Source organism: Phalacrocorax carbo, chromosome 15, assembly GCF_963921805.1.
Source record: "Phalacrocorax carbo chromosome 15, bPhaCar2.1, whole genome shotgun sequence".
Taxonomy (NCBI): domain Eukaryota; kingdom Metazoa; phylum Chordata; class Aves; order Suliformes; family Phalacrocoracidae; genus Phalacrocorax; species Phalacrocorax carbo.
This window is the reverse complement of record NC_087527.1, coordinates 17,295,468-17,311,838: the sequence shown is the minus strand read 5'-3', so window position 1 is coordinate 17,311,838 and position 16,371 is coordinate 17,295,468. Positions and strand designations below refer to the sequence as shown.

At 45.4% G+C, this 16,371-nt stretch overlaps 1 protein-coding gene across 2 annotated transcripts; it reads right to left on the bottom strand.

The window, feature by feature from the left end:
* Nucleotides 1–3,462: 3,462 nt before the first annotated feature.
* On the bottom strand, nt 3,463–16,359 carry SMARCB1 (SWI/SNF related, matrix associated, actin dependent regulator of chromatin, subfamily b, member 1). 2 transcript variants are annotated; one of them, XM_064466628.1, is made up of 10 exons: nt 16,117–16,359; nt 14,344–14,455; nt 13,641–13,670; nt 12,204–12,333; nt 11,465–11,602; nt 10,667–10,794; nt 9,942–10,108; nt 9,311–9,501; nt 4,781–4,912; nt 3,463–3,832 (listed from the first exon to the last, which is right to left on the bottom strand). In XM_064466628.1, exons 1-10 carry the CDS (start codon nt 16,207–16,209, stop codon nt 3,793–3,795), a joined length of 1,161 nt encoding a protein of 386 aa, XP_064322698.1. In that variant the 5' UTR covers nt 16,210–16,359; the 3' UTR covers nt 3,463–3,792. The 2 variants fall into 2 exon arrangements, with proteins under 2 accessions (XP_064322698.1, XP_064322699.1); XM_064466629.1 differs by lacking the exon at nt 13,641–13,670.
* Between the last annotated feature and the right edge of the window lie 12 nt (nt 16,360–16,371).

Below are 16,371 nucleotides of genomic sequence, written 5' to 3'. Positions count from 1 at the left end.
TGTGTGATGTTTCACTGTTTGTATGGGTAACCCATCATCCCCTTGTACCAAGTGGTTCCACGGAGCTTTGCACATAAGAACTGAGAGTGCTTATGGACGTGTTCTAGGGACAGGGACTGGAATTTGTGATGGCTCCTCTGTTACCCCGTGGAAAATAAGTATCAAATGGGGTGTTAAACCAATTACTCCTTCTCTTGCTGTTAATGACTTGCTCTGTGCTGGGTCACTCTTGCCCTCTGTACAGACTGCTCTCACTGTGGGACATCTTTGTGGGCTTTCAATGAAGTAGTACTCCCAACTCTACCATGGTAGAAAGCAGCTCAGCCTCTTCCTTTCCTCTAAATCCCCCTCTTTGTTTTTCCTTGTTGTTTCCAAAGAGTCTTTACATTAAAGTCTTTATTTTTCAGTTGTGTGTCCATTTCTGCCAGGGGCAGAGGCGGTAATTCACCAGTACTCAGCAGGACTTTGCTCAAAACTGCCAGGCTGCTTGATTGGGCTTTTTCTTTTTCTTTTTTGTTTTTCTGGGCAAAGCAAAGTTAAAGCTAGCAGGAAGTTGTCCTTCCCCTCTTCTGTCAGCAGGACTGCAAAGCATGAGAAGGGTGGGGGGGGGTGGGGTGTGTCTAGTTGGAGAAGGGTATGCCTGGGAAAGGACAGGAGACAGAACTGGATACTTGATCCAGGCAGTGCCAGGAAGGAGCACTTGACACTGGTGATAAAGGCTGTCTGCACATGCAGTGTAACTCCACTCTTGTTGAATTTTTTCATTCTGAAACAAACATTGGAATTCTAGGGGAAAACTAAACAAGCTAGCCCCTACCATGAACAGCTGTACTAAAGTGTGTTGCTCATTCTTGCTAATGCAGTACACATGTGCTTGTACCAGACCTTAAAGCCTTTGGAGTATATCTGCAAACATTTTTATCTTAGGGTAGCTCGCTTGGTAATGTTGCCATCTGCTCAGGTAGACCAGCTTGCAAACCACCGCTAAACTAAGAGATACGTGTGTGACCAGTATGCCATTACGAATGATACAGAAGCCTGTGGCAAAGGAGGACTGAACCACAGTATCCACACACACGCATATATATTCCCACCTCCTCTGTGAGCTTCCCAAGAAAACACTTTTTTAATGAAAAAAATCAGACTTAATTTGAACAAGCTATTTTGCTGCACTTATGTTTCCCTCTAGGAAGACGATGAAAGAGCTGTATAGATGATACTCTCGTTCTAGAAGACACAGTGCTATTAAGGGCTAAGCAGCCTCAGACTCAACAAGTAATTGCCACATGATTTGCTTGTGACTTAGTAACACAGAGCTGGTTTTCAATCCCTGGAAGGAATTTGTCTTTAAAGTCTGCAAATATTCTGTTTTAAATTGCTTCCGAGATGGGACTTTGAAATGCAAAAGCTGGGCTACGCTTTTAGGTAGGATACTAGATCAGCCTAAGGAGTTGTGATTATAGAGCGAGAAAGCTGTTCCCTAGTAGTCCTAATGCACGGAGAAAGCTGGCTGAAGTTCTCATCTTCCTAGGACTTTTGCCCCTGGACTGTCCTACCTTGCCCCTGGCTGCTTGGAGGGACAATCCCTACAGCCTCTCTGGGGCTTGAGAAGCAGCAGGAGGTACCTGTAAACCCCCTACAGAAGCTGAAGTCCTTCTGTGTCCATACTGTGTTGTGAACTTCAGGTTCAGGTAACCACAAGTTTCACAGCAACTTAAAAATAGCACCACAGATGCTAGTTTAAGGCTACAGTAATTTCATGCTTGTTTTGGTCATGCTCCCTGAAGAGGCTGCTCACAGAGGTACCTGAGCATAACAGAAAGAGGTTGAAACATTCTCAGGAAGAGTTGGCGTTCTTATGTCTGTGGAAGAAAAGGAGTTCTGCATGGGAGGCTAAGATGCAGCAGCAGTCCCAGGTTTTGTCTTACTTGCTGAAATAACCTTTCAACCTCTCTAATTAATAAAGAATAGAGTACTACTTTGGCACAGGAGCCTAGGATAAGACTGCAATAATATTATTGCTAAATTTCAATGTTTTGGTTTCTGCAGACTAACATCTAGAAAAAGTTCCCTCCCACTCAGGAATCAGAACTGGTCTGTTATTACTCAAGACTAAACATGATAAATTAAGGCTGGAAAGTGTGTTTTTTTTTTTTTTCTGGCTGTGCTAGCAGTGTGGGTGGATCAGCAAGGATTATAAAACCTACTGGCTTTGTCATAAAGGCCTGAATGTAATTGTCCAGTTGCCAGCAAAATCTGCCCCACATGCAACACTTGTCAGTTCTGGCAGCTAATAGTAAGAACTCCATCAAAGAGCTGGTGTACCTCAACAGTGAGGTACATTCTAATTAAGCTGTTTAAGCAAGCTTTAATTTTTTTTAATCTCACTCCAATGGATTTTTCTGTTTTTAAACTCCCCAGGGAAAAACAGGTTGGTTTTTTTTTTCCCCCCCCTAGGGTTGCAAAACCCTGGCATTGCAGTGCAAAGGGTATTTAGGACACTCACTTTTCTTTGGGTGCTCTGTGCACTGTAACTGGTAGCTATGTGAGTTGACAATGACCAGAGCAAAGCCACTTGCCGAAGAGAATAATTGATTCATTAAAGTTGGAAAAGACCTCTAAGATTGAGTCCAACCATCAACCCAACACCCCCAGGCCTCTTAAACCACATCCCAAAGTGCCATGTCTATATGTTTTCTGAACACCCCCAGGGTCGGTGATTCCACCACCTCTCTGGGCAGCCTGTTACAGTGCCTGACCACTCTTTCAGTAAAGGAGTTTTTCTTATTGTAGAATCTAAACCACCCCTGATGCAACTTGAGGCCATTTCCTTTTGTACCATCACTAGTTACTTGGGAGAAGAGACACACACCCCACTACAGCCTCCTTTCAGGCAGCTGCAGAGAGCAATAAGGTCTCCCCTCAGCCTCCTCTTCTTCAGGCTAAACAATCCCCGTTCCCATACCAGAAGGTGCAGTCTCATCTCAGTGATTGCAGGCTTCAACTTTTGCACTAATTCAGAAACTTTGTGTTTTCCAGATGCATTCTTCACAGAAAAAAAGGGCTCACCACACAAGAGGTTGGCATCTAATGGAAATGTATGTTAAGTTTGTGGCTTCAGTTAAACTGTCCTACCCTTGCCAAGTAAGCCAGCTGAACACCTGAGTTTGTTACAGACTGCACCAAGTATCGTAACAGACCAGTCCTTTAGAGAGTTGTTTGCTGCTTCTAGTTTTACAGCTCATTCTCACTTTGCCCTGCAGCAAAAGGTTTTTGGGCTGTTTTATCTGTTGAAGTAAAGCACTCAGTTTCCACCATGCTTCAGGAAAACTGAATGCAGGCAAGTATTCATCATTATACCCAAAAGCATCAATATTAGGCCCCAGGACTGCTCAGTTACCAGAACAGCACAGAACATGGTGAGATTCACTATTTGTTCAAACTTACTGCACTCAACCTAAGTAGTACGCATTCCTTTTATTTAAAAAGTTGTCCTAATAGTGCCTGTTGCACCTATAGAAAAGAATCTTTACACTTTCCACACACACAGGTATATAAGGGCTCCAACTGTGGCCACAGGTCTCAGCTAGATCATGTGCTAACATAGCTTTCTTGGTATGTGGCTTTTAGGTGGAGGGGATGGGGGCAGAAGTCAGCAGTACTGGGAACTCTTGGCAAGTGGAATATATGTCCCCTTTAGGGACAGAAAGACCCCTGCCAATCCTAGATCCATTTGGGGAAAGGAGTAGGGATAAAGTCTGTACGAAGAGCACCAGTGTCACAACAGGAAGATTACCAGGCTGGAGCAGTATTGGCCAAACGTCTCATGCGCCTAGGAGAGAGAGAAAGAGGTACAGTGAGTGCTGCATTACAGTCATGTGAAGTCTTACTAAAAAACAGAACTTTTGAGGTGGCTGCTGCAGCTTTGTGGACTGTGTAGACAGGTTTATTGCATAGACAGATTTCCTTGGTTACCTGAGAGCACCCCTGTTGATAAGACTAAGACACTATTCTCAGTAACAGCTTTTTGGACACTTTTCCTCATCAACTTCGATTGAACTGATCGCTCCTGAAAGCTACTGAGACAGCCATAGCTGAGAAGCAAAATAATTACGCATGTTAATCAGCAGTAAAAAAAAATCCTGAGAAAGAGCTGAGCCAGCATATTTACTATTCCCACAGCATATCTTTTGGAGAGATTCTAGCAGTTCACTTATATCTGCCAGGGCATTTTCACCAAGAAGGAGCAAGTGCTCTTGACTGCTTGTCAAACACTGCTCAGTGGGTCTCTCTGGCAGGCAGAGCTCCTCCTGGAATCACAAGAGCACTCCCATGCCGGCAAACACGTCAACATCAGTCATGCTGGAGCTGGGAGCCTGCCCATTCCTACATCAAACAGCACTTTACCCTACATAAAAGGAAGCCTTGTGGCAGGATTCTAGGTAGCATGACAGTGCATTAAACTCCAATATTTTTGGTGAATGCGTTCCTATAGAAACAAATGCCCCTGCAAAAGCAGAGAGCCCAGGAAAAAGGGAAAAAAACCAAACCTGAAACTTTGCTTCAGGCAGGAGATGGTTAAAGTGGAGATTTAATTGTTTGTTGAGCAAGGTGATAACAGTTTAATAACCTGAAGCTAAAGGGATATGATTTTCTGTTGTGGTGTGCGAGTTTAAAATCCAGCCAGTTGGCTTTCAGCAGAGACACACAAACATCAAAGATTTTAACTTCTGACTTAGAGACAGACCAGAAGGAGAACTGTCTGAACAAGTGGCAGCACCTTGTATTTCTGTCCTGGTCTCTGATCTTCTTCTCCATCTCGGCATCTGTGAGGGTTTCCAGAAGAGGGCACCACTGGTCAGCATCCCCGGTGTTGCGAATGGCAATTTCCACAGTCGGCAAAGGGTTCTCACTGCAAGGCAGGGCAAAATGCAACAAAGCAACATTCATCCGTTGTTCTAGACCACTCCCCTGGGTTACCAGGTCAGATGCAAGACACAAGGACAAGAGAGCATCATTTACAGTGTTTCAGGCTTAAGCATTCATTCTTAGCCCTGCTTAGTACAGTCTGGTTCCCAGATGTACACCAGGGGCTGATGGTTAGTCTTGTGGAGCCTGAAGTTTCTGGGAGACCAACTATGACCATCTCCTTTCACCACCGGAGAAGGGTTTGTCAAAGCAACTGTGGCTGATGCCGTCCTCTCACGCAAAGGCTGTTACATAATTGGCTGACTGCATTCAAACCCAATAAGCACCAGCAAAGTTCATACCAGTTTATTAGTGCTGGGAGCACTTCTCCCAGAGCAGCCGCTGAGTAGGGACTGTTAACAGGGCTCTTTCTCCAGCTTTGCCATTCTGCAACTCTGACTTCCTAGCTGTAGTCTGCCTAACACACCTCTGATGGCTCTTCCCTGGCAGAAGTCTGGCTTTCTGGGAGTCTGGTAGGATGGGAGCCTGTTAGCTAATCAAGCATTGTTCTTGCAAATGCCATGGAAAGGGTAGTCTTTTAGGACCTGCTGTTGCAATCAGAAGCTGTGGCTACTCTCTGCACAAGCAATGAAACATCAGGCTCTGTCCCAGATAACAGGATTTGCTCCTCAGAGATCTCTCTGCCCTGACCAGCTGTAGTATCACATGCACAAAAATATTTACTGCTTCACTAGCCACTTTTCAGTAAAAGTCAACAGGAACTGACCAGGAGTAGCTTCCCAAATATTGACAGTGGAGCTGGAAGCCCAGCATAAACACAGAGGAGCCTCAGAATGTAAATGTTTGCTTTGAATTCTAGAAAGCAGCTCAGCCTGAGCTGCATGAAGTGTGTCTGTGAGAGGAGCCCCCTGCCAGGTGTGCACAGGCATCCAAGCCCCTGCCTCCCCAGGGTCATGGCTCCATGCACAAGATTTCAGCGCTCACGGGCAGCCCTCTCATTCCCCCAGGAAGGAACTCAAATGCTAATCACCATGGGAACAGACATCATCTGCATCAAAGCTATTAATCTAGAATAACAAGTCTTCAAAGTAATACCAATGAAAAATTAATCCAGGGCCTTTGGTATCTGGGAGGATACCTGGATCCTGGGAGGAAGCTTTAATCAAACTACTTCCAGTATTGCTGACATCTACTAAGCAACACTCAAATCCAGGAATTTCATCTTAGCCCCAGATTGCTGCACATTCCAGACTAAATGCTATATCTTAACTGGCTTTTTTGACCTGATAGCATTGTCTCTACCTCATCTACCATGCTTAACACTGAGCACCCACTAGAACTAAAAGGGGGTTGGAAAGCCAGCCTCATGCACATGACTTAACTGCAAGCCAACTCAGATACCACGCTTCTGTAGTGTGGAAACAGATAAACTGAAAAAAATCCTCCCTCATCTCACAACCTCCAAAGTAAGACAGCTCCTCCTCCCCTGTTATTTTTTGATCTAAAGGGCAGTGCTGCTAGCAGAATGACTGAAATGCACTATCAGCTGCAGGGTTCCCAGTAGAGCAAGACACACCCTCTGCTAGGGTCCAGGCCTCTGGCAGTAGTGTCGGGGCAATCCAACAGGGCAGGGAAGTGCCTCCTTGTGGAAAGGGTAACTCAGGCACGTGGCTTTGGTGTGCGAGAGAACCTGTGCCACCATTCAGGTCTTGAAGGTAAAACTCTGGCTATGAAGTGCTGCATGCTGCTGCTAGAAGCGCTCAGTACCGAGGTGTGAAACATCATAGCACATCATCCCTCTGAAAATCCCCTGAGCACTGGGTACCTGTCTGCTTCCAGTTATGCCCCGTCCGTTGGGCTTTCAGGCTCTCCGTTTTGCATAGAGCAGGCCAGCTGGAAGAACTGCCCTGGCTTTCATCAACTGGAAGACAGTTTTACCTCTTCCTTAGATGATTAACAGGCACATGACTTCTCAAACTCCCAGTCCCTTGAGATATTAAGGTTCTTTTGATACATCTAAAACAGACACTTTCCTTACATCAGTGGAATGACTCTGGAGCAACCACCACTCCTGTGGTTTGGAAATTCGGGAACTAACCAACCACAGAACCCAAATATCATTAATCACTGGAAGGTTTCAAAAGTACTGCTTTGCTGGAAGAAAAAAACAGGGAGGAGGAGGACATGTTTGTACTATGACACAAATGAGGTTTAAATTAGATGGTTTTCCCTCCCTGAACAGCTCGTGTCTACAGACTTTATTCTGTTGGGGTTCCCTTCCTAGCGTTTTTATTCTCGCATTGCAGTACTGCCACAGTCTAAAGAAGGCTTGAAATCCACCGGTTTGACTACCTCTAAAAGGAAGTGCTCTTTAGTAACCACAGCCAGATACGTTTTTAGAGAGGATAGCATGAAGTTGGCATTAATATGATATATCTGGAAGAGCCTGGGCAGCACTGACTAAAACTTTACTTGTTGCAAGTTACAGAGACTGATAGGAAGCAAAGGGACAAATGAACCCCCCTCACAATGGTTAACACATACACAGATTATTTCTTAACTCAGCTATCTGCAATACATGGAGAAGCACAGGAAGGAGAGAGAACATTTGGTGTCCACTAAACATGGACAAAGTCTGCTTCTGATGCACCAAGTGACCAGAGTTAGGAACGAATGCTGTGTGGGTTGGGAGGCAGTATGCTAAAAAGTTGTCGAAGTAAATTAAGTGGGAAGGTAAATAAATTGTGAGTAGAAAAGAGGCCTTCCTGGCCAGCATGGTGTGAACAGGGCCACCTCTCTACTTCAAGGAAGATATGAAAAAAGAAAACTCAAACTCCTGGGAATGCTCAGGCAACAAGGAGTCCTACTAAACCTTCCAGAAATGAACTTGCTCCCTGCCATAGCTAGCTTAAACTATAGGTCAAGTGTACTTCACCTTGGCTCCAAGGTCTGTGTCTACCAGCGGGAAGACACTTCCATTCTCTGTTATCGGAGGCTGCAATGCAGACCGTGCTAGCTCACTTCTGCCATGGTTATAATGTGTCCAGCAGCAGGGAAAGAGAGGCAGTACTACAGGTATCAGATTCTCATCTACCACCCTCCAAGGTCCCATCATTTCTCAGGAACGCACACCCACTGTTCTGTTGTTACAGTTCGATGTGGTCACATGCTCAGTCTGCAAATATCAGTCAACTGTCATGGATGGGAAGGTAGAAGTCACCTCCCCACCTCTGTGAGAAGGGGCAGCAGCAGGATGGACACACAATCTAACACTTTCAGTAAGAGTTTAATTCCTGCGTGGTATGAACCACTCTGGCGGTCATTTTAGAACCAAGTAGTTGCTATGGAAGATTTTCAGGATAAAAATAACCTCCAGAGGAAGCAGAGTGAGACTGGTCCAGAGCGCATCAGTACCCATTTTCCACAGAAGGTTGACCACACAGGAAACCTTTGGACAGAGGAGGAAGGAGCAGGGCTCACAGCAGCAACCAGCTTCCCCACAGCCTCCAGCTCCTCCTCACTTACCCCAACACCAACTACTCATTACCCTCTCCCTGAGGCAGGACAGGGCTGGGCATGTTTCCCTTTGCTGCCCAGGTAGGTCATCCTGCTTCCTTGAACTGACCTCTACAAAACTGGTGTCAGCAGTACCATTCCCTCACCTCTGCAAATATGTCATTTGCTGAACTCTCAAACTTCCTCAACTGTCACTGTGACCTGAGGTCAAAAAACCTCCCAAGCGCATGCTATGGGATACTTACAGCCTGCAGACTCAGCAACATGCTGAGGATAATAGCAGTACAGTAACTCACCGCAGAACACTGCACTGCACAACTGGAAACGATTATCGTGAGGAGACAAGTTCCAAAGCTGACTAACCAAACCTGACACTGCTGCATTCCAGCTGTGAGAATGGCCTATGATCAAGCCAACTTCAACATCAGCCAGGGTAGAGAGCTACAGTTTCAAGCAGTCTTAGTTCATAACATCAAAGCTTGAGACAGTGGATGGCCTGTCAGGCAAAGCCAACGAAACAGAAATGTATCTTGGGCTCATCATTAGCATACATTAGAAGAGGGAAACACAAGGTATTCAGTCACTGTTAATTACAACAGCCTTTCATTTTGCAGCAAAAGCTGACATTTCATCAAAATTTGGTCATGAAATGTATTACACCCAAAAGGAGAAGATACTTGAGCACAAGCACAAAAAAATCATAAGGACGACAGAATGGTGCAACCATTATGGGTGCAAGCCGTAAGGACCAACTTCAAATGAAACTTTCTGCATCAGGTCAGCTGTTCTAAGATTCACTTATGCTAACACCCATAAAGTACGAAAACACATCCATACCCATACTAGGAAGATGGCAGTTCTGTACCTGAAGGCATATGTCTTCTGATGCCAACTCAGCTGTCCCCGGATGCTGTAGGCAATAGTAGTGACAAACTCCCCACCCAGGCCAAGCTCTGAGCACAGCTTCAAGGCAAACTTCTCTGGTGAATTCTCCTTCTCTGACATGTCCCATTCAAACTGGTCTACAAGGGAGATGTTCCCTACATGGATATTTAGCTGGACAAGGGAAGAAACAGATAATTTGTTTCCATACTTGCAATACTTTGACAAAGGTAATTTAACTTAGGAGGCAGAGGCTGGAGAAGAGAAGCAGAGAGGTAACTCCTAGTTCATTGCATCTGCAGAGCTCCTTAACCAAATTCTGAATTCCAGTAGCATGAAGACAACGCAGCTTTGCTCCAGGGTTCAGTTCTTCCAAAAAAGACCCAACAACGCTTTCACTGAACTACTTCATCATCTTGGGCTGGCACATGAATGTTTAGTGATCTGCCACCTTGGTTCTGTTCTCAGTACAAAGGACGAAATGCGATCTGGACACAGGACTGCAATTAAGAGCTCCTTCATTCTGAGGGAAGCCTTTGTAGTCTTCCTCCCCCATAACATAACCAGAGAAACACAAATAGTTCAGCTCTCATTCTACTGCCTTTCTGTATTACCTTAATAATAACTCGTTGGTCTGACTGATCTTCTAGGATACTGTCAGTTGGGTACGACTCAATCTGTTGTCGGATGGCAGAGGCAATAGCAGGGACAAAGGTCAGAGGATTCAAATCCAGGTCATCACAGAGAATCTCAGAGAACATTTCTGGGGTCATTAGCTTTTCTGATGCAGAACAAGAATGAACATACTGTTAACTTTCTTAGAAATCAATGTCTCCCACTTACAGAATACACAAAATTAATCCCACAGCATGACAAAAGAAATCCCAACTCTATCACCTTTTGCTTTTAGATCAGTTTTGTAAGGACATGCACACTGACACAAGGACTTACAGCCTTCTTTACTTGCTACTGGCTCCGTGGAGATAACGTAGCTATGGTCTAATAATCCACATACACAACGGAGCCATACACATGAACTGTTTTGTATTTAAGGTACCTCAGCTAACAGAATAGTTTCAGACTGAGCTGATGAACTGGGTCAGGAGAAAAGGCCAGTCAACTCTTCAGACTACACGTGTCCAGGAGTGACTGGAAGCCACGGAAGTGGCAGAGCATTTGCTAAGAGACATGAGAGCTGAATATAATCCAAAGTGGGAGAGCTTTGAAATTTTGTGTATATGGGGCAAGGACATGCACACTCGTGCTTGTTCTCTCTTCATATTTGGTGATGGATACAACTACATCTCCCCAGCCTCAGGAAATTCTCCTTCCTACATACCATTCATGTTCCACGTAAAAGCATCTCTGAGTTTCTGCCCATCAATTTCCATATCAAGCCTGATTGGAACCAGAACCTCCGGCTGGGATGCATTCTCATGGATCACGGCTGGGTCATGATCATCAAAGCTAACACAAAGAGCAACAACATGGTATATGCAACTAGCACATGACACATCTGGCATCCATAGAGGGAAGGCAGTGTTTGTTGGAAGTAATCACCACACTCCAACTCCCTGATCAGTCTTTAGACAGACTTCTCAATGCAAGCTTACAGGGCTATGGCAGCCAACACCAGTTTATCTACTTTTATTGCATCATAATACAGTCCTGCAAATAAAACAAGGACACTTTCCAGGATTACGTTTTATCTTGGTTTCCTCAACTTTTATAATGGAAAACAAAACTTAGCCATGAGCCACAGCAGCATTTTCCATTGAATAAATTAGATCAAAGTTACTGGAATATGCCAGTGGGGGACAGCCTGTCCTTCACAGAGAGGGTTTGCAGGCTCCTCAGATGACAACTGCTCAGCAAATCAGCAGGAAGTAGAAGGAACTCATCAGGAAAAGAACGAACCATTTTCCTGACAAAAGGAAAGCCTCCTCTCTCAGCCATGGCTGGCTGCTGTAAGAGCCTCAAGACATACAGTTTAACTAAGAACCTCCAAATTAGTGACCTGTAGGTCTTTTGTCAGTCTGGGATGAATCACAACATTAAAACAACACATCAGCACTACCCTAGCAGCACATCATGTTGGTAACCGTTTCCACCTTTTAGAAGCAGGAAGCTGTCTTACCAGAGAGGGAAAGTCCTCTTCTTATCCCTGCCCATACGATTTCTGTTAATTGTTGTTGAGCATGGGACTGCATCCAGGTGATGAGAGCTGTTGGGCAGGGTCGGCACCCACTGGTTGTTTCTCTTTGCCTTCTGCTCTCTGAAGGAGGAGACTGTACATTAAACCACAGACCCTGGGCACCACTGCTAGTACTTAAGGAATAGTATAATTTTAAACTTCAGGTCCTATTATGAGTTCCTGCTAATTTATTCTGGAACCCTCAACAACATCGTTCCACTGAGAATTCATGTTCCACACTAGCCTCTGGAAAGCCCATTCGCCAGCTGACAATTATTCATCAGATATGAATCCAGGTGCACCATTATAAATACTAGGTTCGTATTTGGATTTTCTGTCTATACTTTATAAAGGGACTACTGATAAATGCGCCGTCTCCAGAAGACGGTACCTGCAGAGGGTGTGTTCTGCAAAACTTCTGCTACAGCTGCAATCCAGTAATTGCAAGAAGAGCTGTGTCATCAAACACTTACGTTCTACTTCCTGTTCTATGTAGGCTGTAACCCAATCCTTACGCTCTGGAGATCTTCATTTGCCCAACACTGCAAACAACTGTTAGCACAGGCTGGCAAGCACCCCCCTGCTCAATGTCCTGTGTTTATGCAATTTCTTGCACTCCTGCCCAAGCTGACATCTTCCAAACAGCTCCGTTCTGATCTTGGCCCTCACCGACGCTGGTTACCTGAGGTAGGTGGGAGGCTCTGTGCTGATAGACACTGCCTTATATTTCTCATCGTTCCCATCCAAGATTTCTTCCACTTCAGAGGCCTTTAACAGTGTCACGCTAGTGGCTAATGTTGTATAGCCATGATCTATTACCAGGAAAGATGCCAATAATTAACATGGAAAAGTACTACATAGCAATGTAGCATTAATAGGCTGCATAGTGAAAAGCCCTCCCTGCCACCACAGGAGGCACATGAATAGGTCACCCACTGGTATGAGTGTGTGCCCCAGAACTCCTTTGGGCTTCGTTTATCTTCTCGTAGACATTTAATTTTCAAGAAAGGTTTTGATATGGCATTTTGTATGCATGGGATAAATGGAGACGACAAAACTTCCTACTGTCATTTCTGAGTTGACAGAAGCCTCTGTACTCCCTCATGCACCAGGATGCTCTGCTACTGGGGTAGATTACTTGCACTGGAGTGACCAGAAGCCCAGCCACAGTGCCTGGCACTAAAGAAATATAATCCAGTTTTGACATCCACCTAAACATCAGGAATAAATGTGACTTGGGAGCAGCGGTGGAATGCCTTGTTAATGCATGGCAATCCCCACCACAAAGCCTAGAGAAGAAATACAATTCTCAAGACAAAAGCAGGATGACACCTTGGAATGGTTGCATAGTGACAGAGCAAAGATTTGCAAAAGGCATCAATATCTTTACCTTGCATAGCTACCCTGTTTATACGTTACTAAAACCATCTTTCATTTGGACTAGGAGTCGAGACACAGGGAGGGTTACAATTACATGAGCTTCCCTCAGATACGACCACTGGATGAACCTCACTCTTCTGGGGTACAACTTATTAATAGACTCTCGTCATTTCTGTTATGAAATTTACTTAGGATGGAAGTGAACACTACAAAAACAAAACTTCAGGAAAAAAGTCCTTAAATTCTCATGATTATTAGATAAACTTTAAATCTAACATGCTTTTACTTAAGGAGCAGAAGAGGAAAAAACATTCTTTCCTACTCTTGAGTTGCCCTTTGGAATCATATGGTTTAGCTCTGCAAACCTACATCTGCCAAAATGATGTAAAATCTCTTCCACAGCCTTCTGGGAGGAAAAGCCCAGAAAACTATAAAACCTCAGTGGAATTAGTTTGGAAATAAAGAGGCAATGTTCAGTAGAAAAGCTGGTGAGACTTGGGACAGGGGGAGAAACCTCAGGACAGCTCTTGCTGAATTAGAGACCATCTGCATTTGAGAGTCCTGCTACAGTTCTGAGAAAGAAGAGCTAAGCATGTGATCAAGATGCACAATTAGGGTGACCACAGGGAGAGAGCAGGGGAAGAAGATTAGACGTTAATATATATCGTAATAGCACAAAAGGTCACAGTAGAGATTCTTCCTCTAGCACAGCTAAGAATAACATGCAGATAAGACTTACATCTTCTGGGACTGTGAGACCGCTGATTTTCTGTTGAGAAGGGGGAGGAGGGCGGGGGGAGAAAAAGAAAGCAATAGGTCAGCAGGATACTTGGAGGAAGAAGACATAAGTCCAGAACTAACCATTTATTTTTATTATGCTTTAGTCTAAAGAGTGTACAAGTCATATTGCTAAGATATTTAACTGCTTGTTATTAGTCTCTCACCAAAAATAATACCGAGCCAGCTATATTCTCACTGTGGCAGTCACATCAGTAGCAACACGCCACCACAAATTCTGGGAGGCATAAACATTTAGTCCCTGCAAAAAGCAAAGTTAAACAAAGACACACATTTTCAAGGGGGCATCCTTGCAACAGTTCTGCTTATTTGACAAAAGAGACCCTCTTTGTCTATAAAAGCCTCTCTGGAATATGGTATTGATTTTGAGATGTGGCCTTTGCTTTGTGATGAATGCAGCCAACCCCAGGAAAGCCATGATGGATGTCTCATTTTTAGAACATTTTTGATCAGTTGATATTTGTTGCTAGGCTGAACCAGGAACTACCAGTGCCACTGCCACAGAGTGCTCCATCATTGGGGTAATCTGAAGTGACTCACACAGCCCTAAAGGTGCACAAGCTTCTGAATCACCAGAGAGTTTTTCAAGTCAAAATTTCAGATTTCAGATAAACAGTACTGGGAATGTTTACTCATCTGCTCACCATGTGAAGAGGCCACTATCTTCTTCCTTTCTTCCACCGTGGCTAGTCGCCTCCAGAGCGAGGGATATCTCTTGTACAGGGAACCCCGAAACATACGCAAGTAGTTTCCCACCTACAAGAAGAAAAGTGGAGAGGTGGCCTGGTGTTCCAGTATGGCCTGGTATTTCATTTAAGAGACTTTTAGCAGAAGATGAAACAAATCCAGCTCTTTGTAACGGTAAGAGGGACCTCCTAAGAGGATTTTTTTGTTGTTTTTCATGATAGACTGACTGCACTGGGTTTGGCATCATATAGCACTGCTATTTTTGCAGCAATACAGAAAACAAAATTTCTACTAGCACTTATTTTGCTAATCTGATACCAAAAAAAACCACCCCTCTGTGGCAATAATCCATTTAATAGGAAAAAAATCCATTCATTTTCATGTATTTCTGAACAACCTAATCTTTCTTTACTTCAATTTCTGCACAATGCACAGTAGGAATTAAATCAAACCAGACACCCAGCTCTCTGACAGTTATCATTTTAACTTTGAACCTCTGTGCCACCTAGACATTGCTTGAATACGGAAAATGCCCAGAGACTTGTATGTTGTTTTAAATCCTTTGAACACATAAAACATGATTGCTGCCCATAATCCTCTTTCAAAATTACCTACCATCTATAAAGCAGTTCCATTCTTCCTGGCACAATATCCTCACCTGTGCTGAAGGCTGCAGCAGGACTTGCTGAACAACAGAACTATTTCTAGACTCTGAAATCGAGTTTTTAGACTGGTAGCACACTGGCAGACTGCCACACAATAATGTTTTTAGTCCTTGCTTGACAAGACCCATTTTGTTCTTAACATCTATTTTCAGATAATTTTAAATTGTATTTGTTGCTCTACAGTGCTCATCAAGAAACAGAAATTAATGGCAGATAAAAGAGACAACCCTTCCTTCTAGTCTGGAAATCTCACATATTAGCTGCCTGAAGCTACAGCTCTTTCAGATCTTATGTTTCACATAAGAGAGCGAGGGGCCTTTAGTCCCTGCTCAACATATAAAACTGGAAATTTAAGTTATCCAGTATTTCCTTTTTTCCATCAAGGAGGGGGCTAAAGCATTGTTTTCCTGTTTCCAACTGTGACTATTTCCCTGGTGCTGAAGCACCAATGTTTCTTGCTTCAATAAGGCCGGTCTTTGGGGAGGCAGAACAGCCTCTCAGCATGAAAGACTATAATGTCAGCATGTACACTGGGTGCTAAAACGCTGCACCCCAGCATTTGTTGGCAAGGCTCATTTACACATGGCCGAGAACCTCAGCCGGCTGCTTTTGGTGGTGTTACTAAGCACAAAGACTTAGTAGCGTGGACTTAATTACCTCATGGCATGTCAAATAATCCAAAATTCTGAACAAGTGTGCTACCAAAATTCATGAGTGGAGTATGGGGGAGCGGGGCCTCAGGCCGCGATCAGGTGAGCGCCTAGTCCCTACCCACTCGTGCGTGTCTCCACGAGCCGCCCCTGCCGGCAGCGCTGGCCCCGGCGCGGCTGAGGCTTTCGCCAGCTCTCACCGCCCGGCCTCCGCGCAGCGGCCGGGCCCCCGCCGCCCCTGCGCCCCGCAAGCGGGGGGGGGGGGCACCCGCAGGGGCTGGGAGGGAGGCTGTCCCCCGTGACAGGGCTCCCCTCAGCCCCTTCCCCGCCCTGAACGCAGCCCCCCCCCCGGCCCGGCGCCCCGCTGCCTCCCCCGGGCCCGGTTCCCGCCGGGCCGTTGTGCGCGGGGCCGCACCTCGGAGCCGATCATGTAGAACTCGCCGTCCTCCTCCAGCTGGAACTTGACGGGCTTCTGCCCGAAGGTCTTGCTCAGCGCCATCATCATCATCGCGGCGGCGGGAGGGGGACGGCGGGACCGCCCGGCGTCCTAAGGGGAGGGGGGCCTGGGGGACCAGCGGCAGCGAGGAGGGCTACGACGGGCGGCGCCGCGGCCTACTCCAGTTGCGGTTCCGCGCATGCGCCGGCGCGCCCCGCCCTCGCCGCCCCGCCG